This window comes from Cervus elaphus, chromosome 9 (assembly GCF_910594005.1).
Source record: "Cervus elaphus chromosome 9, mCerEla1.1, whole genome shotgun sequence".
Classification (NCBI taxonomy): Eukaryota; Metazoa; Chordata; class Mammalia; order Artiodactyla; family Cervidae; genus Cervus; species Cervus elaphus.
In genome coordinates, this window is record NC_057823.1 from 63,045,714 (window position 1) to 63,070,857 (window position 25,144).

Sequence of the window (25,144 nt, forward strand, 5' to 3'; positions counted from 1 at the left end):
GTGTTTGTAAGGGTAGCGAACCTCGTGCCTTCTCTCTACACTCTGATCCCTAACAGGGCACCCTGGAAGGTAAAGGATGCCTGCAGCTCACATGCAGAGCTGCAACAGCAAGGCCTGGGAACCCAGTCCTAGGTCTTGGCATAGCCTCTTTGGGAGGACTTGCTGTGTAGCACAGGGGACTCAATGCCCTGTGGTGACCTAGATGGGAAGAAAATCTAAAAAAAGAGGGGATGCGTATATACGTGTAGCTAATTCATTTTGCTGTGCAACAGAAACTAACACAATATTGTAAAGCAATGATACTCAAAAATTTTTTTAAAAAAGCAGGGATTTCCCTGGTGGTTCAGCATCCAGTCATTAAGAATCCACCTTTCAATGCAAGGGATGTGGGTTTGCTCCCTAGTAGGGAAACTAAGATCCCACAGGCCATGTGCTGCAATTAGAGAAAACCTGCATACCATAATGAAGAACCCTTGTCTCAACGAGGACCCAGCATAGCCAAAATAAAATAAATAATAAAGCTTCTGGCTTGAGCAACCAGAAAAAAACAGAAAAGACAATCCCTTCCTGTGGCTTCTGCTAAATGGGTGAATGAGGGGCAGTGGACTTGGAGGTTTCCTATTTCTTCAGGTCTGCCTTCAATACCCCTCATTCTGAGCTCATTGCTCAAGAAATGTTTTCCTGGACATGAGGACTCCCCACTCCTCATTACCCACGTATGAAGGAGGGTCACTGAGCCCTGCGCTCCAGGCACTTGAGCTCTGTGCCCATCAGTATAGTGACCTCCTGGCAGCAGGGACCACCAGGTTGAACAGGCCTGGATTGGAAGTCCAGTGGGTCAAAACCCTCATGCTCAGCAGCCCCAGGATCACATGTGAGTGCCCACTGCCCTCCAGGAGACACGGCCCCAGCACGCTCCGTGTGGGCTGGGCAAGCCTCGCCAGGCTGGAGAGGCAGTGCACATATGCACGCAGACATGCCACCTCCTTCCATCAGAAAATCACAGCAGGATCAGTCCAGCCAGTTGACTCACACTGGTTAAGAGCAAATCACCGAGCTCCGTGCTGCTGCGAGGAGGCTGAAGAGTCTGAGGCCAAATGTCACTCCTCTGGATCCCACACTGTCAAGGATGGAAAACACTGACCCAAAAGGCAGTGAGGAGCCCAGGCCGGCGCCAGCAGGCCCTGCATGAGTGTGACTATGCCCCATGCAGGCAGAGGGCTTCAGGCCAACAGGTTAGCCTCCCTACCTTCCTCTTGCTATTGTTAGGGTGTCAGGAGTGAGCAGATAATGCGTCTGAAACACTAGCGAGTACCTGGCACAGAGTAAGTTTCCCATGAAATACAAAGGCTATTTTATTGTCCATCTTATGAAATAACGAGCATCGAGGCAACCACCTCTCACTTGCCTGGAAACCTTCCTACCTAAAAGAACCCAGCCAAGAACTTGTTGGAAGCTCCCCTTCTAAAAACGCCTCTGAGCTGTCACCAGTAAAGAGTAGCAAGTTTGTGCTCTGAAGCTCATGGACCTTCACATCAGTAAACTGATGATAGAAGCAGGAGTGATGAGCAGGTGATGGGCGTGCTGATCACTTGGAGAAGGGAAAGCTTTCTGGAAGCCCAAGGATGCCAAGCCAACGCGGGTAGAGGGTCTGGGTTGGGAAGGAGAGGGGAGGCTCAGGTTCGAGCCAGGTCTCTAGAGGTCATGATTGCCCCTTTAACTCATTGACTGCTGTGGGGTAACTGTGGGGTGACAAGATGAAGGGGCTTCTTCAGGAAGCTGATTCTGGGGGCTGATGTGGGTTGCAGCAAGGGGTACCTACTGGTAAGGAGGCCAGTCGGGGCATGTTGGAACCTAGACAGGACTGAATGCCAGGATCCATCCATGATGCAAAATTCCAGACAGGGAAATCACCATGTACATGGTAAATCCCCCCTCACATCCTTTATATCACATGACTTTCATGATTCATATTCCCTCCTACTTTACAGAGGAGGGAAACCGTGTCCTTAGCAATGGGACCTCACACAGCTGTTAATGGCAGGGCGAGGCCAGGAACCTAGGGCTCCAGCTCCTGCATCAATGCTCCTCCTTTATGGAAGCTTTGGGGTTGCTCTGCCTGCCTGCTCTTATTACCTATAGAGATATTTAATAATAACACAGTGATGGACAGTCTTGGGACCAGGGTGCGGCAAGTGATGAATGAGCCCCTAGAAGGTAACAAGCATTGATTCTGGAGTCAGGAAATCCTGGTTGGAGGCCCAGCCCCATTATCTACCACCAGCGTGGCCTGGGGAAGCATCTGAACCTCACTGAGTCTCACTTTCTCCCAACTGGGGAGAAGATGTCTGTAAAGGAGGCTCCTTCTCTTCCATGAGCCCTGGGAGGGTATGGGCTTGGCCCCTGTGCCCGGCATGGAGCTTGGGGCAGGGTAGAAATGCAGTCAATATCATCCTAATAAATTGTTCACATTTACCATGGGCATTTTTTTCCTGTGTCAAGCATTACACTAATTACTCAACTAAATGGATGGTTAGATGGTTGGTAAGAAGAGATTAGACTCTAAGAAGAATGGTGTGGGGTGGGGGGTGAATACACGTAAGTGGGGAAAAGTGCAGACCAGGAGGAAGGGGCCCTGTCTGGAGGGAGCTGGAGAGGAGCTTACCAGCAAAGCATGCCAGCAAGCACAGAATCTGAAGACGCAGGTTCAATTTCTCTCTCTGTCGTCATCTTGCTGTGTGACCTTGGTCAAGGACTGACCCTCTCTGGGCCTCTGTCTTTTTTCTCACAGAGGACAGATGGAAGGCACAAGGGAGCTGGGAGCCAAGCTCTCAGGGCGGGAGGCGCCCTCACCTGAGGTCTCCAGGCCTGTTGGGATCTGCCAGCCTGAAGGGGATTTCCTGGGGCCGGCCCAGTTTCCAGCCCAACTGACGTCTCCCCTGGATGGGTGCCCAGAACAGCTCTCTAGTGGAAAAGGCAGGCGGGCATTCTCCCAGCCCACACCTCAGCCCTCCCTCTGGGGTCTCCCCACCCTCAGCCCGACGTGGGGAAGTGGGGGATCCCTCCTGCTGAAAGAAGAAGGCACTGCCCCTTGGCTCAAGCTCCTGATTTGCTGTGTGACCTCAGGCAAGTCCCTGCCCCTTTCTGGGGGCCATGAGGAGGGTAAAGATTTCCAAGCTCTGTGGGGACTCTGACACTCTGGGATCCTTCTGGGGGCTGGGGGGCCTGAGAAAGAGGCTTGAGATGGGAGCTGGACCCCAGGGCCTTGCTTTTCTTGCTGCAGAGTGGACTGTGGAAGGAGGGCAGTGGGAGGCCCCCAGGTGGCTGTGAGAAGGGGCAAGGCGGGCCTGGGGTTTGGGAAACATATTTACTTTTAAGTGTCCGGTGTCACCAGGGGTTTTTTCTTTGGGTTTTGAAATGCTCCAGAAGTCAGCGCTCTTCTTGTGCGTGTTTGCCGAGGAGAATATGGGCTGTATTTATTCATCCTTTAGCCCGAGCCCTTAAAAATATAGACGGCTAATGTCTTCAGTATGTATGAAATATCCCATATGCTCGGAAACAAAAGGGGCTCTGTTATTAAAGTTTCATTTCCACACGCCCCCTCCCCTCCCTCCCGCCCGCCCCCCTGACACCCTGCCCTCCTCCCATCCCGCTCAGCCTGCTCGAGACAGAGCTGAGTGAGGAGGCAGGCGGGCAGCCGTGGCTGGAGCCTGGGCACAGCGGTCCCCAAGAGAGAGGGTGCGGATCCAGCTCCAGGTGAGGTGGAGACCATGGAGGACGAGAGCAGGGTCTTCCTGGGGAGAGGGGCCTCTGGGGCCGCTGGGATGGCCAGTGGAGGGGTGGGGGCCAAGGTGGCCCCTCTTGTGGGCGCCTGTGGGGCCAGGGCCTGGCAGGGCCCTGATGTCTGGGACGGAAATGCCCGCTCTGCTGCTAACTGAAACCACATGTGTCTCCCAGGCAGCGGGACAGAGAAGCCGCCAGGCCTGGGACTGGGGACTGGGGGGAGGAGAGATGCAGGCTGGCCCCCACTGTGTGCCCAGGGATGGCTGGGGGTAGGGAGGTTCGGGGTCATTTGCGTGTGTACAAGAGCGTGTGTGATGCATGAGATGTGTGTGTGTTCACATTGCATGGGTGGGTGGGCAGTGTGTGTGTGTACGTAAGCATGTCTGCAGGTTGGTGGGGTGTCTGCTCTCAGGACCAAATGAGTCTCCCCTGTGGCCTCCTGTGGCCTGAGCCCTAGGCAGACTCCTTCCTAACACTCAGCGCCTGGGACACTGTTGGCTGCCCCCTGGGATGGTCCTCAAGGGACGTCAGGAGACACCCTGGCCGAGCTGGTGGCGGTCCCTCTCTGCTGTCCTCTGGAGCCACGATCCTCCTTCCTTTTGTCTCCAGCCCAGCTCAGTCCCCTCACACCTGCACCACCTCTACCCATTTCCCAGAAAGAAAGGCTGAGGCATAGAGCAAAGGGCTGACAACAGTCTCTTCTCCCTCATCCGCCTTCATTTTTTTTCAGAGTGCTTGTCTCCGGGAACTTGGCATCTTCACTGTAGCCCTGGGAAGTGAGGAAACCAAGCCAAGATAGGGGAGAGCTTGCCCATGGCACCAGGAGGACAGAATGGGGCTGCCCCAACCCGCAGGGGTCAGGGGATGACTGAGACAAGGGTTCCTTGGAGAACAGCTGCACCCAGATTCTGTGACAAATAGGGGCAACCCCTTGCCGGGGGCCCTGTGACCTGAGTTTTCTCTTCCAAAAGAGCAAGGCTTGGGGGGAGCTGGGCTCTGGGTTCTGGGGGTGACCCTGCCACTGCCTTGCTCTGGATGTTAGATGGGCTTCCCCCTAACTCTGGGCTTCAGTTTCCCCATCCCCCCAATAGCAAGTGTAGACCAAAGTAGTATTTCCTGGAGTGTGGTGTGCACAGCATTGGCCACTTGGAGATGGTGCCCTGGGGACCGCCAGTTTTCATTTTAACAAAGGTTGTGTGTTATTTATACCACCCCCCCCCCCACATTAGGGGAAAATATATAAAATCCAAACCAGGGAGTGGATTTAAAGAAAAATATAAACCACCCAAATGAATGAAGACTGAGGATTGCTAGGAGATCCTTGGGGTCCTGTTCATTTTGGCAACAGGCTCTCTTTATGTTTCTACCATTTTCAATGTTCACGAGAGTGTGGGTTCTGGTTATCCAGGGTCTAAAATGTGATCTGCCAAGTAGATCATTTTTTGGCCTCTACAAATTAGCAGCCCTGAAATTCTGTGATTGGAGTAAAAAGTTCAGTTGTTACCTTAAGGGGGGGTGAGGGGGCGGGGAGGAGAGAGTATGTGTGTGTGTCGTGTCGTGTTGTGTTGGGTGGGAAGGGACCACGAATGGAATTGGCAGATCTGGGAAAAAGATCAGCCCATCTGAGGTTGAGGCTGCGTGCCCAAGGTCAGAGGCAGGGAGTTGGGGAAAGAGATTGTTCCCTGACTGACATTTTCAAGTGCTTTGTCTGGCCTCAGCCTTGCATTGAATTGTCAGGATGGGTGGGCAGGCGAGGGGCCGCCCTAGCTTCAGCCTTTCCTGCCATTCAGCCCCAGCTCCCTGGCTATCTGGCTGCATTTTATGTGCCAACCCAGGAGAGGCGCGCTGGGAGGGTGTGCGGGTGCGGGCAGCCCCTCCCATGGCAGGGCACCGTCACCTCTCCAGGCTGGGCTGGTTGGAGCTGGTATCACTGAGGATGTACTCCCTCATCTCCACCCCCAGCCCCCGGAAGGCTCCCTGTTGCTGCTATTGTTACTCATGACTGATGCCTCCTTTTCCATGGATTTTCACTGGTGATCTGTTTCATCACCAGCCCTCTAGGCTAGCACACACCGCCCTGATGTAGGAAGTTCACCTCCTCAGACTGCCTGTCTTGTCTCATCCTGCAGTGGGAGGAGGGCATCCAGGGGGCTCATGGAAGTGGATGGCATCCTTGTAGGGATGAATGCATGGCCCCTTCTTGGGGAGGCAGCAGGTGTGGAGGAAGGAGCCCAGAGCAAGTGCCCTGACTGTCCGGGGCCTTAGTGTTCCTACTGACCTCAAGAGGCTGAAATAATTTTCTAGTTCTGCCCTGGGATGGACCAACATCCATCTACCTCTAGAGGGTTCTTGTTCCTCTGCATGCACGCCTGCATGCATATGTACTCAGCCACTTCAGTAATGTCTGACTCTTTGCAACCCCATGGACTACAGCCCACCAGGCTCCTCTGTCCATGGGATTTTTCTAGGCAAGGATACTGGAGTGGGTTACCATGCCCTCTTCCAGGGGATCTTCCCAACCCAGGGACTGAAGCCACATCTCCTGTGTCTCCTGCAATGCAGGTGGATTCTTTACTGCTGAGCCACTGAAGAAGCCCCCTTGTTCCTCTACAGAAGTGCTTTCCCAGGAAAGGTGGGGGATAAACCATGTGAGTTTGTGGAGGAGCTCCCTGAGCAAGGATGGACCACATGTAGTCATCCACACTCCTTGGGCCCAGGTTCCCTTGGGGGCTGAACTAGCTATCTCAAACCCTGGGGAAGCAGCTGGCGAGGATCATGGCCAAAGTTCCTGCTTGCAGACCTTATCACATTCTAAGTGACTTTCAGTGGCCTTGAGAATGACCAGCAGCTACGCCCAAGACCAAGGGCAAACGGAAACCTGGACAGTTTTATGGGCATCGTTACAGAGAAATCAGCCTGGCCTGGGAGTGGGAGGTGGCCCTGATTAGCAGGGAGGACATGGGCTTAAAGAGCAACTTCTTCCTAAGGAAACATTCTCATCTGGAAAATGAAACTGTTCATATGACCACTGTGTGTTTAAACATATTCCCAATGGTGGACTCAGCCATGGATTCGGACAGAGGGAGAGGATTGTAGTTAAACTTGTAGCTTATCTACCCACAGGGATGCCGGAGAGCTCTACTTCCTTAGATTTCATCTTGTTTTTCCTGGGTTTGCCGCACATAGGGTATGAAGCGGTGACAAAGCAATTCACATATAGCTGTCAAACCCAGATCTACTGATAATATTGACAGGAGGCAAAAGAAAGCTGCACTTTGCTCTTGGGTTAGGAAAAAAGAAAGGGATCAGGGGACCCTGAGCTCTTCTACCACAGCAGTGGGACGTTGCCAGGTCCCTGCACCTCTCTCAGCTTGACTTTCCTGATCTGTAAAATGGGATGTCATGAAGAGTCAGGAGGTGATGGTACAGAAGGCCTGGCACACACTGTATCTGGCACTCAATAAATAGCATCTCAAAGGTATCAGGTCTGAGGATAACTGCTGACTTAGGGAGGGCATGGCATTGCCGCTTCATGGAGGGGAGGGGACACGGAGCGTGAGCAGTGATGAGGGACGGGCACGAGCTCCCCCAGGCCTGGTTCCCCGGCTCTGTATCTTCTAGCACCTTCCTTCACTCTCTGTAAAACTGGGCCAGGGATAACACCTACCAACCTTGTGGGACAGCTGTGGCGATTAAACAGGCCAACAGGTGCTCAGAGAACACTGCTCTAGCTGAGTAGGAACCTGGAGGCCTGAGGCCAGGTCCTGTGCTGACCCCAGGGACCAGGCCCCTCAAAATCTTTGCTTCAAGTTGTCCCACTTATGCCCAGTCAGGGCCAAGGCGCCAGGAGTAGGAAGGCCAGAGGCCCCACAGCCCGGGGAGGGCATTCCCCAGACTGGTTTCAGAACCTGCCACACACACCACCCCCTGGAGCTCTGATCCATCCCCGGGCGGAGGGTGGGCAGCAGCAGGGCTCCTGTCCCCGCCAGCAGGGCTGTGGGGCGGCTTCCTACCTGAAGGGTCTCGAGAGAAAGGAGGAAACGGAAAAGTGAGGCTCCGAGAGGGAAAGGGGCCTGTGTGGGGTCCAAGTGGAGCCGAGGCAGGGACTGGAGGGGTGGAGGCGAGAGGGTGGGAAACCCTGCGGGGAGAGGGAGGTGGGGAGGCCCCGTGCCGACCCTGCCAGGGCCTCCTTCCAGCTCTGCTCCCTGGAAGCGGGAACCGGTTGAAGGAGAACCGGAAAGGAGAGAAAGAAAGCAAACAGACTCAGAGAAAAGCCTGGAGCTCCGAGCGCTCGGGTTGTTTGGTCTGGCGGAGCCACCTCCCGGGCCACTCCCAGCCGTTCTGCAGACAGACTCCAACAACCCCCGCCACACGGGGTGTGTGCACACTCATGCACAAACGCACACATACACAGATACAGATATCCAGGCATATAGACATGCACATACACAGACATGTTTGTGTGTACAGACACACACACACACCCCCATACATACAGACACACACACACACACACATTCACAGACACACACCCATACATACAGACACACACACACACATATTCACAGACACACACACAAGGCACATATTCACATGCACATATGCAGGGCACAGAAGTTCTGAGAATGAGGGGGGGTGCTGGGGATGGAGGGTTTCCATAGCATCTTCCAGCTTAACCACCTCGCTCCTCTCACCCCACAACACACACAGCTCAGCCCCTCGCTGCAATTACAGTAACACCTCCCATGCACTTACCCCGAGCTCTAAGCTCCTTACTTGGATAAACTTGTTTAAGCCTCACAGCCACTCCACAAGGCAGGCACTGTAATTAGCCCTGGTGTGCAGATGGGAAAGTGGGCTCGGGGCAGCGGGGCCCGGAACATGGTGCCCTCCCTGACTCTGTGCCAGGCCCTGAGACCAGCACTCTCACCCCCGCGGTCCACACCACATGACTGGCAACGTGATGCTGCAGGCCCCAGGAAGGCTGGATATCTGTGTGTGCTGAGCAAGGCTTAGCAGAGAGGAGAGGCAGGGGTCGACATCACACAGACTCTCACATCACACTCAGGCTCCATGCCCTCAGGCCTCTTCTTCCAGCATCTCTGCCACAGCTCCGTTCAGTCACCTGCCTGACCCCTGAGACTCAGTCTGCCTCCTAGGCCTTACCATCCTGTGTCTTTCACCCTCACATAGTTCAGCCAGCCAGCCACTGCCTCAACAAGTGTGGCCTGAGCTTCCTTAATGATAGCTCTGGATGCCTATTGACAAAACATGTTTCCCTTCCATTATTTTACTTCATTTTGCATGTGTGTATGTGATGGGGAGGTTATTATTTTCTTTCACCTTGGCTCTACTACTCACTGAGAATCCTTTCAGTCAAGAATCAAACTAAAATATATATACATATATCAGAGTCCTCCACTGGGCTCAAAATGCCAACTGCAGAGGTCCAGGGTGTGGGAGATGTGGCAGAAAAATAACAGCAGCATAGTGACATCTTTGTGAACCATATGGACAATATATTCCTGCAGAGATACAGCTGTTAAAGGGGGAAGAAGTTAATCTGATGTTGTTCAGTTGCTAAGTTATGTCTGGCTCTGCGACCCTATGAACTAAAGCCTGCCAGGCTCCTCTGTCCTCCAGTATCTCTTGGAGTTTGCTCAAATTCATGTCCATAGAGTCAGTGATGCTATCTAACCAATTCATCCTCTACCGCTCCTTTCTCCTGTTAGGCTGCATTAATAAAGGTAGAATGCCCAGAATGAGGGAGGTGCTGGTCTTGCCATAATCTGTGCTGGTTTGATTTTCCTGGTTTATTGTGGTCATGTTAGTTCTGAGAATCTGACAGATAGGCTGACAGTAAACGAGGGTCAACAGGATGGAAGGGGTCAGAAATTCTTTTCTGTATGAAATAGTTGAAGGGATTGAAGTTTAGCCTGAGGGAGAGAATAGAAAACACTCAGAGGATGGGGTTAAGCTCAGTAGGATAGAGTGCGGGGAGATTTCACCTCTCTAGAAAAGGGACACTAAAGATGGAATGAATGAGTTGCCTGGAAAGTGAGGCCTCTAACATTGAAGATGTACAGGCCAAAGATGGAGGCCTGAGTGAAAGAGGCCAAGATCAGTGTCTCCTGACTCCCGCTCTTTCAACAGGGTGTGCTGAAGGGAAGGGGTCCCCAGGGAGTCCTGAGCACACCTGCTCCCCTGGTCTCTCCAGGGCCTCAACTCCTACCCCTGCCCCACGGCCCACCAGGATGAGGACAGAGTCTCAGACAGGGTCATCCACAGTGGGGGAGGAGCCCCTGGGCAGCACCTTGTCCACCCCCTCCCTTTAAGGAGGGGTGGGTGAATGCAGGCAACTGAGGAGAAAGGGTTTTCATGAAGTCAGTGGCTCGGACAAGGTGGAAGATCATAACCCCAGCTTGAACCCAGACCTCCAGCCCTGGTTCCTGCCTCCCCAGCCTGCGAGGTCATTGGTGGACCGACAGTCTGGTTCTCCCCAGGGAAGGCTCCCAAGTCCACTCTTTCCCTCACTCCCTAGTGCCTCTCATTTGAGGTCTGCTCGGCATGCATTTATTGAGCACCCCCTAGGTGCAGGCATTACACTGGCACCTAGGGGTGCAACAGCAGCTGCACTAGAGTAGGGGGTGAACCTTCTCCCTCTGTCATCTACAGATCACTTCTTGTTTTTGAAAGTACTTGGTTTATTTTTTCATCTGATGGCTTACTGTCTGTCTTCCCTGTGCCACCCTGCCCTGCTCTCGACCTATCCAAGCCCCCACTGTACTCCCAGATCCGACAGGAGTCCAGGCTCATAGGGTGTGTTTAAAAACTGCTTGCCAGGGGCTTCCTTGTCAGTTCCAGTGCTTAGGACTCTGCAATTCTACTTCAGGGGGAGCAGGTTTGATCCCTGGTCAGGGAAGTAGGATTCCCTATGCCTTGTGGTACAGCCAAAGATTAAAAATCAAAAAACCCTGCTTGCTGAATAAATAAATGGGGAGCAAAACTCACATGATGCAGCCCCAGTGGAGCCAGAGTAACAACCAACACTTCCTGAACCTGTCCACGTGCCAGGCACAGGGCAAAGTGCTTCTCCTGCATCATCTCATTTCATCTTCACAACAGTGTCTACAAGGTCATGCTATCATTGGCCCCGTTTTACAGATGGGGAAACTGAGGCTCAGAGAGATTGAGGCCCCCATGACCCCTGTCACCTGCCACCTTGTATTATAGCTGTTCACACCCCCATCTCATGTCCTTCTGCCCACACTAGACTCCTGAGTGGCAGGAACCACATCTGCTCTCCCTCTGATATCCCCAGTGTCCTGCACAGGGCTGGCTTTTCATGGCACTTAAAAGCATTTGTTACATTCAATTGGGTTGAGTGAAGATTTACGAAAGAAAAGGAGGACATGGTGAGTAAGAGCGGGTGAACAGAGAGCATCAAGCAAGGGGCATGAGGGTGTGCTCAGTCGTCTCTGACCCTCTGCGACTCTGTAGCCCACCAGGCTCCTCTGTCCATGAGATTTTTCAGGCAAGGATACTGGAGTGGGTTGCCATTTCCTCCTCCAGGGAAGCAAGGGGCAGAGAGCAGCACAATGCAGTGTCAGTGCTGGGAATCATCTTCAAAGGTCTTTTCACCAGTGTCTCTCCTACCCACATTCAGCTTGGGGACTCCCTCAAGAGCAGCCTGCCAAGGAGTTTCCAGGCTCTGCTTGTTTACCACCAGTGACCAGGAGCTCAGCACCTATGAGATACGAGATGACCCAAGGGTATCAATTAGCCCAGGGTCAGGCAGTCCCGGACAGCTCATTTTTACTGAGCTGTGCCAGGCACATTAAATCCACACGAGGTAGGTACTATTATTATCCTAGTTTGACAGATGAGGAAACCGAGGCATGGAGAATTGTATAATTTGCCCAAGTTCTCACAGCTGATGAGTGGTAGAACACAGAATATAATTCAAAGCCCAGCAGTGTGGCCCTAGAGAGCCTGCCCTCCCAACCTGATACCAGTGCTGTCCACTGAAATAAATGTAAGCACATACATAACGTTACATTTTCTAAAAGCCACACTAAAAAAGTAAAAAGAAACAGGCGGGGAAAAAAGGAACCTGAGAAATTTATCTTAATAATACACCCACTTGAATCCAAAATAGCATCATTTTAACATGTAATAAATCTAAAAAAGTCATTCATGAGACATTTTACATTCTTCTTTGGGTTCTAAGTCTTGCAAATTTGGTGAATACTAGAGTACAGCTTAATTTGAACTCATCACATTTCAAAAGCTAAGCAGCCCTTGTGGCTAGCAGCCACCATATTGGACCTCACAGTCGAATACTAGACTGCCTTTAAAAGTGCTTGCTGTGCTAGATCCTAGTGCATAGGAAGCAGCCAATAAATGTCAGGCACTATGATGATTATTTTTATCATTGGTTGTTGTTGGTGATGGTCCGGGGGGAAGCTGGGCTGGGGCCCCAAGCCCTTGGCATAAGCACTGATGTTTCTATTCTTAATGTGAGCCCTTCCAGCCAGCAGCTTGATGTCTCCCAGGCTAAGCCAAGCTGTGTGAGCCCTTGGCCTGTAGGTCGAGAAGAACCAGCCTCATTCTCTCTAGGATGGGAGGGAAGAACCAGGCTGAGGTCTCTCCATCTCCCCAGCTGAGAACCACATGAAGTGAGGCCTCCTTGGGGTTTGTAAGCCTGTGGTCCATCTGCTGTGGTGTGTGGGGTGGCCAGGCTCACATCTGGAAGGGAGAGCGCAAAGGCCCCTCCTTCTGGGGTCCTTGGAAGGACCACACCTTCTGTAGCACCTCCTGTGTGTCTTAGGCAAACTAGGCCTTTACACAGAACAAACAATCAAACAAATCCCCACCATTTTTTAGGTTGTTTTTTTTTTTTTTTTTTCATGAGACTCCATGAGTTAAATGGAACAAAGATAAGGGGTCAGCATGGTCCCCATCCCTCTGAGGTCCCTGGATAGCTGCTGAGTGCTGGCAGAGTGGTTCCCAAACCTAAATTTCAAAACCTACCAAGCCCCAAAGGTTGTGATCAAATTGGCCTAGGGTGTGGCCAGGGCTCTGAAATGTGTAAAAGATCTTAGGGGGATCTATCAAGCAGACACGTTTGGAAACACTTTGGGGCACAAGCTCATCTAATTCTCACAGTAGCTAGGGTGCAGGTGTGGTTATAGTGTCTACTTTACAGATGGAAACACAGAGGCTCACAGAGGTAAAATAACCAGCCCAAGTTCAGACAGCCAGCAAACAGGCATGAGTAGGGGTTTACTAGCAATAGTCTTAGCCAGTGGCGTGCAGTTAAATGTTTAACAAAAATCACTGCGGACAGTGACTGCAGCCATGAAATTAAAAGACACTTGCTTCTTGAAAGAAAAGTTATGACCAACCTAGACAGTGTATTAAAAAGCAGAGACATTACTTTGCCTACAAAGGTCTGTATAGTCAAAACTATGGTTTTTCCAATAGTCATGTATGGATGTGAGAGTTGGACCATAAAGAAAGCTGAGCACTGAAGAACTGATGCTTTTGAACTATGGTGTTGGAAAAGACTCCTGAGAGTCTCTGGGACAGCAAGGAGATCAATCCAGTCAATCCTAAAGGAAATTAACCCTGAATACTCATTGGAAGGACTGATGCTGAAGCTCCAATACTTTGGCCACCTGATGTGAAGAGCCGACTCACTAGAAAAGACCCTGATGCTGGTAAAGATGGAGGGCAGCAGGAGAAGGGGGCGACAGAGGATGAGATGTTTGAATGGCATCACCAACTCAATGGGCATGAGTTTGATCAAACTCAGGGAGACAGTGAAGGACAAGGAAGCCAGGTGTGCTGCAGTCCATGGAGTCACAAAGAGTGGGACACAACTTAGAGATTGAACAACAACTACTCTAGAGGGAAAAAAGCCCTGATTCGTAGCATCTGCCTATATCCGCGGTGTAATGACTCCCACCACAGCTCACTTCAAGCTATCAAAGCGATGTCACTGAGCAGAGTTGGGAAGTGCTTCCCACAACTGACCTGTGCGTCAGTATGCTGGGCTCCAGCATGTGGCTGGGCCCAGGCGCATGGTGAAACGGGAGTCCTGTTGAGTGGGAGGTAGATATGGTAGTAATTTGCTGAATTTTTAGTCATAGAACACTTCCTCAAATGAAATATTGGAAAGCCCCAATATTTCCAACACATAAAAAGCAGTATCTTATCAAAAGTAGAGATTTATTTTATGAACTTAAATGATAATATCTTGCTCTTGTTAAACTAGGTGAGCCCCAAGGCAGGGTGAGGACTTGTGATCCTGGGCAGAGTAGAATGTGTAAAGAGCAGCCTCTTCTCAGAATCAGGAAGGAGCCTTGTGGGCCAGGCCCACTGCTGACCTCACTGTCCGTGTGGCCATAGGCACGTCCTTGCCCCTCTGGGCCTCGATCTTCTTGTGTGTCCAGGAGGAGACTGGACTGCCCACAGGACCCCCGGGGTGTGACTTTCCAGGCTGGCATTGGCTCTGTCGTACCCCCTGCCCAACCCCAGCCAGCCTTGCCCTGTATTTATAGCCATGACTTCAGTCTCTCCAGTTCCACTGAAGCTAGTTCCCAGGCCACATATTTATAAACCCAGCAGGGCAGAAATAGACGTGACGCACAGAGAACTTGGCTGACTTGGTGAGCAGCCTGGATTTGGTGTGTCCGATGGAATGGACTCAAGCCCCCAGTATCCTGGGTACTAGGACGCACGGGCAATTCAGAGCTGGAAGGGCGCTTGGAGATGCCAAGCCAGCCCTGTGTGTGGCTGGGGGTCACTGAAGCCCAGGAGTGAAGGGATGCGTCCAGGGGTGCAGAGGGCATGACAGAACCAGACCCATTATGAAGAGATTTTTGCTTTGTACAAAATGGCTCTCCTCGAACCCTGGGGGACCTTCCCCCATCAATGACCGTGCCAGGTAACTTTCAGGTACCAGCTTGGTTTTTCTCCTGCTCTGGGACCATGAAAAGAGATTATCCTCTCTCAGTCTCTGTTTCCCCATCTGTTAAATGGGAATAGTAGTAGGTACCTATTTTATAAAGTTGTTGTGGGGAATAAACAAGATCATACTTGATATCATATACCTGGATGGTGCCCAGCACACAGTGTTCAGTTAAATATGGCCCTTGTTCTAATTATATCCTGTCACTCCTTAACAAACTCAACAATTATAATGACAGCAGCTGCCTCTTCACAAGCATCTATGCACATTAACTTATTTAATCCTCACCACAGCCATAGGATATCCTTATTATTATCCTCAAAATCATGGGATAACATGTTTTCACATACAGGAGACCCTCTATCCACTTAATGTAGTTGGGAAAGAATTTTCTCAAAGAAACAAGCTAATATGTGAAATCACATTTTTATATACTGGACCATAAAAATACTCAGTCCTAAATTGTAGACAGGTTTTTAGCAGGACATGAAGGTTCTAAAGTGGTGAATGGTTGAATAATCAGAATGTTAGCATAAGACATGTCTCAGGGGCTTGCAGGATTTGTGTTCCTGAGTTTGCCATCTAATATGGATTTTATATATTTTTAATTGCATATGAGAATTCAACATAATAGGGAACTTGAGGGACTTCCCTGGCAGTCCAGTTCAAAACACAGTAAACTTGAAATATATATGCCATATAAACAGAAGACAGCACTATATGTGTTTGTGTGTGTCTATACATATATATGATGGCACTACATATGTATATTTTTGCCACACTGCCACGGTATGTGGTATCTTCGTTTCCCAACCAGGGATCAAAGCCATGCACTCTGCAATGGAACCGCAGTCTTGACCACTGGACTGCCAGGGAAGTTCCAAGACAGCATCATATTAATGCCACTGTTTTTTCTGTCCTAATGATACACACACTCTCCAGTTTCCTTTTCTGCTTAATTATTTTTCCATCATACTTATCACCCTTTGACATATTTATTTATTTTTCGTCAATCCCAACTAACATGTGGGCTTCACGCAGGCAGGGTGCTATTTTTTTTTTCTCTCTCTCTCTTTTGTTCACTGTGTACTGCCAGGACTTAAAATAGTGGATGGCACAGAGCAGGCGTTCAGTAAATACGTGTCAAAAGAATGAATGAGTAAGCAACTGCATGCGTCTCCATCCTACAAGAGGGCAACTGGAATTCAGTTCCAGTTCAGAGTGGCTGGCCCCCAATTACCCAGCTACCATGGGGCTTCACTGGGGCTGGCTGACACTCCTCTCTCCTGAGACCACCCAGTGCATCTGGCTCAGGAGTTCTTCCCAGCCCCCCACAGCCACCTCTTGTCAAGGGACGGTTTCCTGATGCTTCTGGAGCTCTCCCACAGGATGCTCATCCAACACTGGCTCCTCATGTCCCAGGAGTAGGATGGGAACCCAGGGAGGAGGGAAATGGGGAGAAAGGAAGAGCAGTCAGAGCAGGCTGGGCAGCCAGAGAGGTGAGGGCTGCAGGTCAAGACAGGAAGAAGGGAGGCCATGATTGGTCAGCCTGTCCCACAGGTCTGAAGGGACAGGTCAGTAACATGGGGTCACATTTGCACATCTCTTTGGGACTGACTCTACCCACTGGACAATGCCTGGAGAGGGCACCTCCAGTGAGGATTTGGGGACACCGTGAACCTTGCATACTACCATCCCCACCAACCAGTCTGCCTTTTTCTGTGGGAAAACTGAGGCTCATTGAAAGGAAGTTACCCTTCCAGAACACAGAGCAAGATAATTTTAATTGGTGGGCTTCCTCAATCTCACCAGTTCTGGAGGCTGGAGGGGTTTGAGATTCTCCATTTGGAGTCATGGGGAAGAGACCCCACTCCTACCTTGCCTCCTACCCCCTCCTGGAGAAAGAAGCACTAAGGCAGGATCATACTCTCAACTCAGACACCCGAGGACCACAACAGCTCTCCTCCTAGTGGCAGAGAGAACTCAGCTCTGGACAGTCCAGACAGTAACCCCCACCTCAGCCCTGATGTGAGGTGCTGTCAGATGGATGGGACAGGTAGGTGCACCCTGAGCCATCTGGATCAGTACTGGATTACCCCTTTCCCCAGGGTGACTCTATTTTCATCCCTAGGCTATACAGTTAGTACCTCAGTCACACTCATTATTCCACTTGATAAATATTTATTGAGTGATTCCTGTGTACCAGGCTATGTACCAGGCATTAGAGATAGTCTTTTCCTTCTCCTCCTCCCATCCTTCCTTCTCATTCATCTGTTTGTTTAGTAATTACTTTAACCATTAAGGCAGCACATTCTATGGATATGAGTGATATTTGGAGCTAGACTATCAGGATATGACCCCTGACTCAGTCACTCACTAGCTGCGTGAGCTTGGCCAGTCACGTAAGTTCAATTTCCTTATCTGCAAGATGGGGATAATAATAGCATCTTCCTTACAGGGCTGTGATGAGGGTAACATGAGTTAACGCACACCAAGTGTCTGGAATAGCACCTGACGTAGTAAACACTTCATAAACTGCAGCTATCATCCTTGTCATTGTTATTATGTGCCTGGCCCTGTGCCAGGTGCGGAGGAAGTTCTTCCAAGATGCTGCTCTCACAGGGATGCCTGCATGCCAGCTCTAGTTCCAGCCTCCACCTTCTGCTCTGGCCTTGCTGCCTCCAGTTCCACCCCCAGAACAGGGCCTTGCACTGGCTCCCCCAAGCCCGACAGGGCTACCCTCTCTGTCACCTCTCAAGACAGGGAAAGAGTCCAGACAACTGAAGTCTGTCACAGTTTGACCATGTTCGCTCACCTCCCTTGGCCCTGCCACACATGCCTTAGCCTCTACCTATCCAGGCCCCTGTGGTTCTCCAGGTTCATCCTCAAATGGTCCTGCTTTCTGGCCTTCACTGGGTCTTGATGGACGGAGTAATCTCCGTTCATCAGAATGCCAAGCACTTCCTGCCAAAGTCCGTCAAATTCAACTAAAACATCATCCTTCATCCCCAGGAAGCCCTCCTTTCTTCCCCTCAGCCAAGAATCATGAGACCTGCCTTTGAATCTGCATTTCCCTTTGTTTGCAACTTTTCTTTATCCCATGATCAATGGGGAGCCACGGAAGGTTCCTGAGTGTGTAAGCAGCACACTCAGAGATGTGCTTTAGAAGAATGGACCAGATCCTACAGAGGATGGATGGAGACAGGGAGAGTCTGCAGATGGGGAGGCCAAGGATGAAGTCTTTCAGAGGAATAAGAGTTTAATCTTCCTAGACTCCTTCTCCCCTTTCTGCCTCCTCTAATCTCTTCCTTACAAAACCAGATCCTGTGATTTCCCCAGCATTGACTCAGTAAGTCAGAGGGAAAGTCAAAAGTAGAACCCCAGGCCTGAGCCTGCAATGCATCCACTTAAGCCCTGACCCTCTGCATCCCCGCACTCCGTTTACTTCCTCTGCAGCTGCAAAAGCAGGCTGGGGGCCCTGCAGATGATGGAGAGTCAGAGGGGCCAGACTGGGCTTTCCATTCACCCAGCCTGTGAGCCAAGCATCCCTAGAGCCCCACAGGTGAGCAGCACACTGCCCTGGTCCCTCATCCACTGCCGAGTGAAGGAGGAGCCTGTATTTCCCCCAACAACCCTGGGATGCTGGCCGTGTTTTTTTTTTTTTTTTTTTTTTTTTTTTTTTTTTTTTTTTTTTTTTTTTTTTTTTGGCTATATGAAACTTTTAGTATTTTATTCATTTTCATAGTTTTACAGTATTAGTAAAAATAATGGCCATTATAAATAAGTATAAAATGGAAGTTGATGAAAAAATAACCCCAAGTCTTCCTTGACTCACACCCTCCCACCAAAAAACTAGCTAGTATATGGCAAATATCCTTTTCACGCATTATCTTTAGGCATATATTCACTTTGTAGTGGTGGATGGTTTAGTCGCTAAGTCGTGTCTGACTCTTGTGATCCCACGGACTGTAGCCTGCCAGGCTCCTCTGTCCATGGGGTTTTCCAGGCAAGATTAGTGGAGTGGGTTGCCATTTCCTTCTCCAGCTGGCCGTGTTTTAATCTGTTTTTCAGAAGGGGAAACCAAAGCTCACAAAGAGTCAGGCAGCCAACGAATGGAGGAGACAGAATTCAAACCCAGATCTGATTCCAAAGCCAGTGCCCTTCCCCCATGACACAAGGAACAGCAGAAAGGACTTGAGGCTCCAAGGCCATGTTCCCTGGGCCCACTCACGGCAGGTGCCAGCCACAGAAGGAGCCCGTGGAGATCCCAACAGCAGACCCTCTACAGCCTCGGACAAGGGCTGTAGAGATCTGATGCTCAGCTAGGCTTCCAGTCCTGGGGGCCCTGCTTGCACTCATGGGAGGTCAGGGGAGGGAGGATGGGACCACTCAGGAGGCAGCAGGGGTTACGTGAGGGGCTGGAAGCAGGTGACTTGACACCTGGGCTCTAGCACCAGGCCTGCATCTAAACTTTCTCTACAACCTGGGTGATCCCTTCCCTGTTCTGGGCTCCTCAGAGCCCCCCTCTCTGAGGTGAGCACTGTGGGTATGCAGGACTGTCAGCTCTGTGCTAAGACTGGATGGCCTAGAACCTCGGCCTGCAGCCAGAGCAGGGCTGTGGCTTTTAGGGAAGCTGATATTAGAGGACCTCCCCTCGTGTCTGCTGAGACGGGAGCGGGCTCACTCCTGCCTGTGGTGGAGCCCACACCGACGGTGTGCTAAGTCTGAGCACAGCCTCAGGGGCCCTGTGGGGCATTGCGAACGAGTCTGATATATGAGTAAGAGCAGGGGGCCCAGCAGCTCCGCCACTCACCGCCCTGTGACTCTGGATGCTGAAGGTACTTCTACGTGCCTCAGTGTCCTCCCTGTAGACAGCACTCGCGCGGCTGACCCACAGGAGCGTCAGGTCAAAGCCCTGGCCGAGCACCAGCAGATAGTCAGTACGTGGTGGCTGCCATTATTGTTCTGGGTCCTGACACCCTGCCCCGGCCCCAGGCTCCCAAGTAGGGTGGGTGTTCCAGGGCTTGGGCCCACACGGGGCCTGCCCAGACCCCCCAGCTGGGTTGGGAGTCTTCCCTCCTTAGGAGGGAGACTTGAATTGGAGTGCTCCTGCCAACCCCTCCCTCCCATCTTGGCAGTGTGAAGACAACGCCGGCCAAAAATATTTGTGTGGGTGGCGGAAAGTTAACTTTTCCGCCTCTCTTTTCTTTCCTGGAAACCGTGGCCACCGTCAAATAGAGCAAAACAGAAGCAGGCATAGAGTGAGGCGAGGCCCCGTGGGGCGTCAGAGGGAGCCCTGCCCCCCCTCCACACCTACTCCTGCCTCCTGCCATCTGGCTCGCTCTCTGGTGGGGCGATGGCAGTGGTGGTGGGGAGAGCCAAAGGCTTAGAATCATGGCATCCCACGATGCCGGGGTTGGATGGACTCTCCGGCATCATCTGGCTTAAGCCCGCCATGGTGCCTTTGGGCAAAATGACTCCAGAGGGCAAGAAGGCACCAGCCCAAGGTCACACAGCCAGTTAGGTCTCAGAATTCTCCTGGCCCTGCATGAGATTCTAGATTCTTTGAAACTGTAGTGGCATAAATCTGGCAGCAGCTGGTGAGTGAGAAGGAATTTGGAGACAAATGAGACTCTGGAGACTCTATCATCTGCGTCCATCACAGTCAAGGTGCCAGATCTAGGTTCAGAGACTAGCGTTACCGGTTGCTAGCTGTGTGACTTAGGCTGGAAGTCACTTGGCCTCTCTGATCCTCAATTTCCTCACCTCTGAAATGGGATAATAAAAACAGTACCTCCCTCACAGGGTTGTTCTGAGGATCTCTTTCGATAACCTAAGTGAATAACCCAGCGTGGGATAGGGTAGGTGTTTAATATCGTGAGTGCCCATTCTCCTCCGAGCAGAAGGTTGGCTCCTCTGTACTGATTTCCCCGCCACTGAGGCTGCTGTAACAGGTGTCTCTTATCTTTCTGACCGAGGTGCCTGTTGGCTCCCCCTGGTTGGCACTGGTGTGCCGTGGCACCTGGGAACATGCTTATCTTTTCTCTGGTCTACCACACTCTGCCAGCACAGCTCCAGTCAGAAGCCAAGGCCTTGACCCAGCCTGCTGAGGTGGGGGATGCCTGGCCCTGCCGGTGGACAAGGGTGTGGCCTCCAGGCACTGCAGCAGCAGAGGTCAGCCCAGGCTCTGATGTTGCCAGTGTCCACAGTCTTTCACAACGCTCAGGATTCTTACCATCCATGGGACTGCAAGGATTCTCCCCTCCCTGTTTTGCAGTAGGATAAGAGAGTTGTAGTGAGTTCAGGTTCTTCCAAGTTCACACAGCTAAGCAGTGATGGAATATGAGATCTGGTAGCCATTATCTGTAAACTTCAAGGTTTCCTCCCAATGCAACTGGTCATCGACCCTGTCGTAAGCTCTACCTGCCTATCCTGGGCCATCTGGCCCACCCCTGCCCAGGACCTCCACAAGTGATTTTCACATTCTTGTCTACAAGCCTCCACAAGTGATTTTCAAATTCTTGTCCCCAAACTGGAACTCTCCCCTGCTCTTCAGGCCTCTGTGTGGAGCTGACCGTGTGCATCTCCCCCGGAAATCCCAAACTGAATACATTTCCCTGCTCCCCTGAACACCTGCTCCTTCCCATTTATTCCTCTCTATTAACGAAATCACGCTGTCACCAGAGTGACGAACTGGGCTGCATCCTAGCCTCCTCCCTCTTCCTCCACACCTACTCTCCATCTGCCTCCCAGCCCAGCCAATTCTTCCGCCCAAGTTTCTCTCCCATCCATCTCCTCGTTGCATCCCTATAGGAAGCCTCCATCCCCTCTCTCCTGGATTATTCTCATTTTTAACATTTCTAAATGATCATACTGTTATTATTATTGGCCCTGTTGTCATCCACAGCTCCCCCATCCACAGCTTCATGAGTCAGAGTACCATATCTTCTTTATCCCCATTGGATCTCCAAGACTTTTTATGATGTCTATAATGTAAATAGGAGCTCAAATTTTTGTGTGTGTGGAATGAAAAGAATAGTTGATATGTATTAAGTTATGACTCTGAAACTGTCTTAAACCCTCTGCAACACATTTTCTCACTTAATCCTCATTGCAACACTGAGATGGAAATATTACAGTTCCTGTTTTACAGATGGGGATGCGGAGGGTCACAAGGTCATGTGACTTGTTGCCCACCACACAGGTGGGATTCTAGCTCAAAGCCTGGGCAAATCACTGCACCACCTCCCTTGGTGCAGAGCCTCCTCCAGGGGTTGTGCCCCTAGTCTGTACTCTCTGCACCAGCATTCCTATGATTCCTGTGGCACATGTACCTTTGGGCCATATGAGAGAATTTTTTCTAGGAGGTGCCCAAATAAATATTTTTAAATAACTAGATATTTATTTAATGTGTATTAAGGGGGGAAATGACTTAGCACAACATACTTGTGGTTTTCTGCAATTATTGCTTAAGATAAGTCTAAAATAATAGAAGTCACTTAAAGTTGATTTATGGGACGATAATAAGCAAATAAAGTGTCAGGTGGCATAAGGATATAGCAGAAATAGGGGATGTCGAATGACTAAAGCTTGGGACTTTCCTGCAGACACGAGACCCAAATCCCAGTCAGTTCTCAGGGTCCCCCTAAAGTGGACTCAGAAATTCAGCCTGTAACACCCAGAGAACCAACTCATGCACTGTTTCTTTTCTTGCTTTGCAGATAGATCATCTTGAAGGGGAGGCCTCACAGACAAGAGACGGGTTAAGAAGGAAGCCTTGGGGGTCCACCATCCCCCCAGCCCAGGAAGGCTTGCAATTGGATCCCCTTCCAGCTCTGTGAGTTGGCTGAGGAAGGAAGGGCAGTCGAGAGCCAGAGAAGGCCCCAAGAAGATCAGACACCAACAATCACTCAGGCGCCTCTGGCCCCAGCCCCAGTACGGGCGACAGCTTCTTTGTGTCCGTGAGGAGAGGCTGAAACATGCTGGGCCCCCACCTCCCACCCCTACCCCCGGCACCCAGTGAAGGCAGGTCTACCCCCTGCGCCTTTGGGATCCCTGATGGCAGCTACAGGTGTCTGGCCTTGGAGGCCGAGGAGAGCGGCGGTGAGGAGGGCCTGCAGGGAGAGGTGGGGCTCACAGACTTGGAGGAAGACCGAGTGGCCAGCAGGAGTGGGGACAAGGTCTGCAGAGCCACCCAAGGGGCACCACAGCTTCCCAGAGCCCTGGGCACCCGGCCACCCAGCTGCTCCAGGGAGGCACGAGGGGTTTCCCAGCTCGACAACAGAACCAGTCAGGACGGGGACACCATGAAGGTCCGGCAGGTGATGACAGCCAGCCTCAGCCCCAGCCCGGGGCCCAGGGTTGCCCAGAAACCAGGTAAGCTCATGGCCCTTTTCCCCTGAACTGCCAGAGTCAGGGAGGATCCCACAGGCGCTCAACATGTACACACACCTCTGGCCATATTTTCCCATGGTACACGAGAGTCCATCCGAGTGCCCTGGGCCTGCACAGACTAACAGCCATGGAGACACAGGGGAGGCTGTGCTGTCTGTGTCATTCCAGCTGGACCACATTTAAGTGCACCCTTGGCTCTGCCAGAGATGGCACGTGAGAAGGCAGCAAGAGAAAGCCGCGTTATCGTGCTTAGTTAAAAAAAGCCCATGGCTCACTCTTGTCTGCCTGTTAATGGTTCGTGGTAACAAATGACCTTGGAGTGGGAACACCTGATGGGGTGGGACCATCTCGCTGAACACGCTGAGTGCCCGCTAGTTGAGGGGGCTGGGGACGCAGTGCTGGGCCACACAGGCATGGCCCCTGCCCTCATGGAGCTTCTGAGGTAGAGACTGAGCCTCTGCTCTAAACAGACCTCCTGATTTTACAGGTGGGAAACTGAGGCCCAAAGTGAGGAAGAGAGAGCTCCTAGTCAGCCTGTTGGTGGTTGAGTTGAGCCCGTATTCCTCATCCGGGCCTCAGTTTTCCATCTGTTAGGGGTGACAGAGGCATGTCATGGGGACTGCAGTGAGGACCCAAAGACAGTGTGTAGGGGAGAGCTTGGTGAACATAGCATGAAGGAAGGAAGGAAGGATGATCAATTTCCTATGGTGGCAGGAGACAGCTGAGCAGGGCGGGACAGGGAAACCCACACTGAATCACCTCCACTGCCAGGCCCATGGAAACACTGAAGTGGGTCCAGATGGGGAGGATGTGAGCCCAGCCATGCTCGCTCAGGCATGAGATGCTGCCAGCAGATCCCCGGGGCGCAGGGCATGTGGGGGACCCAGGCCTGGGAGGGCTTGTGCGTCAGGAAACTGAAGGAGCACTTCATTTCTGTGCAGGCGTTGCTGACACCCAACCTGGCATCTCACCAGCCTCCCGCCCACTCTCTTTTCTGAAATAATTCTCTCCAGGGTCTGATCAACCCCCACGGCCACCATTTCCTATTCTCTGTTCCCCCAGGCTCTGGTTACAACAGGGAGCAGGGACAAGGGGACTTACAACAGAGGAGGGGACTTAGATGCATCTAGGACAGGAAGGGCGGAGGGTCCCAGGAGCATCCAGCAACCTTGAACTTGGAGACAGACCTTCAGGTCCCCTAGAGCTGGGAGCGCCAGGATCTGCTCCCTCCCCTCTCACAGACCATGGCTACGGTCAGGAGACATGGGTGGCAGTTCTGGATCCCCTCAAATCCTTTCCTAGTTTCTTCATCTATGAAAATAAGAACATGAGCCCTATCTACCTCACAGAACTATCATGAGGTTGCAGGGTAATTCAGATAAGCATGTAAGGGATGTTGATAGCAACTAAAACGATAATCATCAGCTCAACAACACAATAGCTATTATCTGTTGAGCCCTATGTGCCAATTCCACTGTGCTAAGAGCTTCACAGGTATCACTTCATTTAATCACATAACAATTCCCTAAGGGACATACCGTTACTATCTCCATCATACAGATGAGAAGACTGAGGGCCAGAGACTATAAGTAACTCATCCAAGACTCACAGCTAGCAAGCTCCAAGGCCATAATTCAGCCGCAGTGTTTTGCATGAGGACTTTGTTCTTGGCTACCACTGTGTTCTGGATCTATATGGGAGAATGCTAGGGAGAGAATTGTCTGCTGACACCTTGGAAGGGAAGAGAACGTGTAAGGAGAGACAACCATTAATGGGTCCTATTGGCTTTTCACATGGAGCTGGTCCACTTCATGGTATCTCATTCTTGTTGATCTTACTCTAGCCTTTCTAAGTAGGTTTTACTATCCCCATTGTACAGGCGAGGTAATTGAGGCTCAGAGACTTAAGCCCAAGGTCCTAGTCAGCACTGGAGCTGAGACTATCTTATTCTTCTTGCTCACAGTCTGGTTCATTCCTCTCTTTAACATCTAG

General features: G+C 51.4%; 1 protein-coding gene across 1 annotated transcript in view; it reads left to right on the forward strand.

The window, feature by feature from the left end:
- The first annotated feature begins 3,622 nt into the window (after positions 1-3,622).
- Positions 3,623-25,144, forward strand: part of SYNPO (synaptopodin) — a 57,219-nt gene continuing 35,697 nt past the window's right edge. Inside the window, exons 1-2 of the mRNA XM_043913303.1 lie at positions 3,623-3,756; positions 22,480-23,134. Of these exons, the coding sequence (XP_043769238.1) occupies positions 22,738-23,134 (397 nt within the window). The 5' untranslated portion in view covers positions 3,623-3,756; positions 22,480-22,737. The remainder of the gene's footprint in view (positions 3,757-22,479; positions 23,135-25,144) is intronic.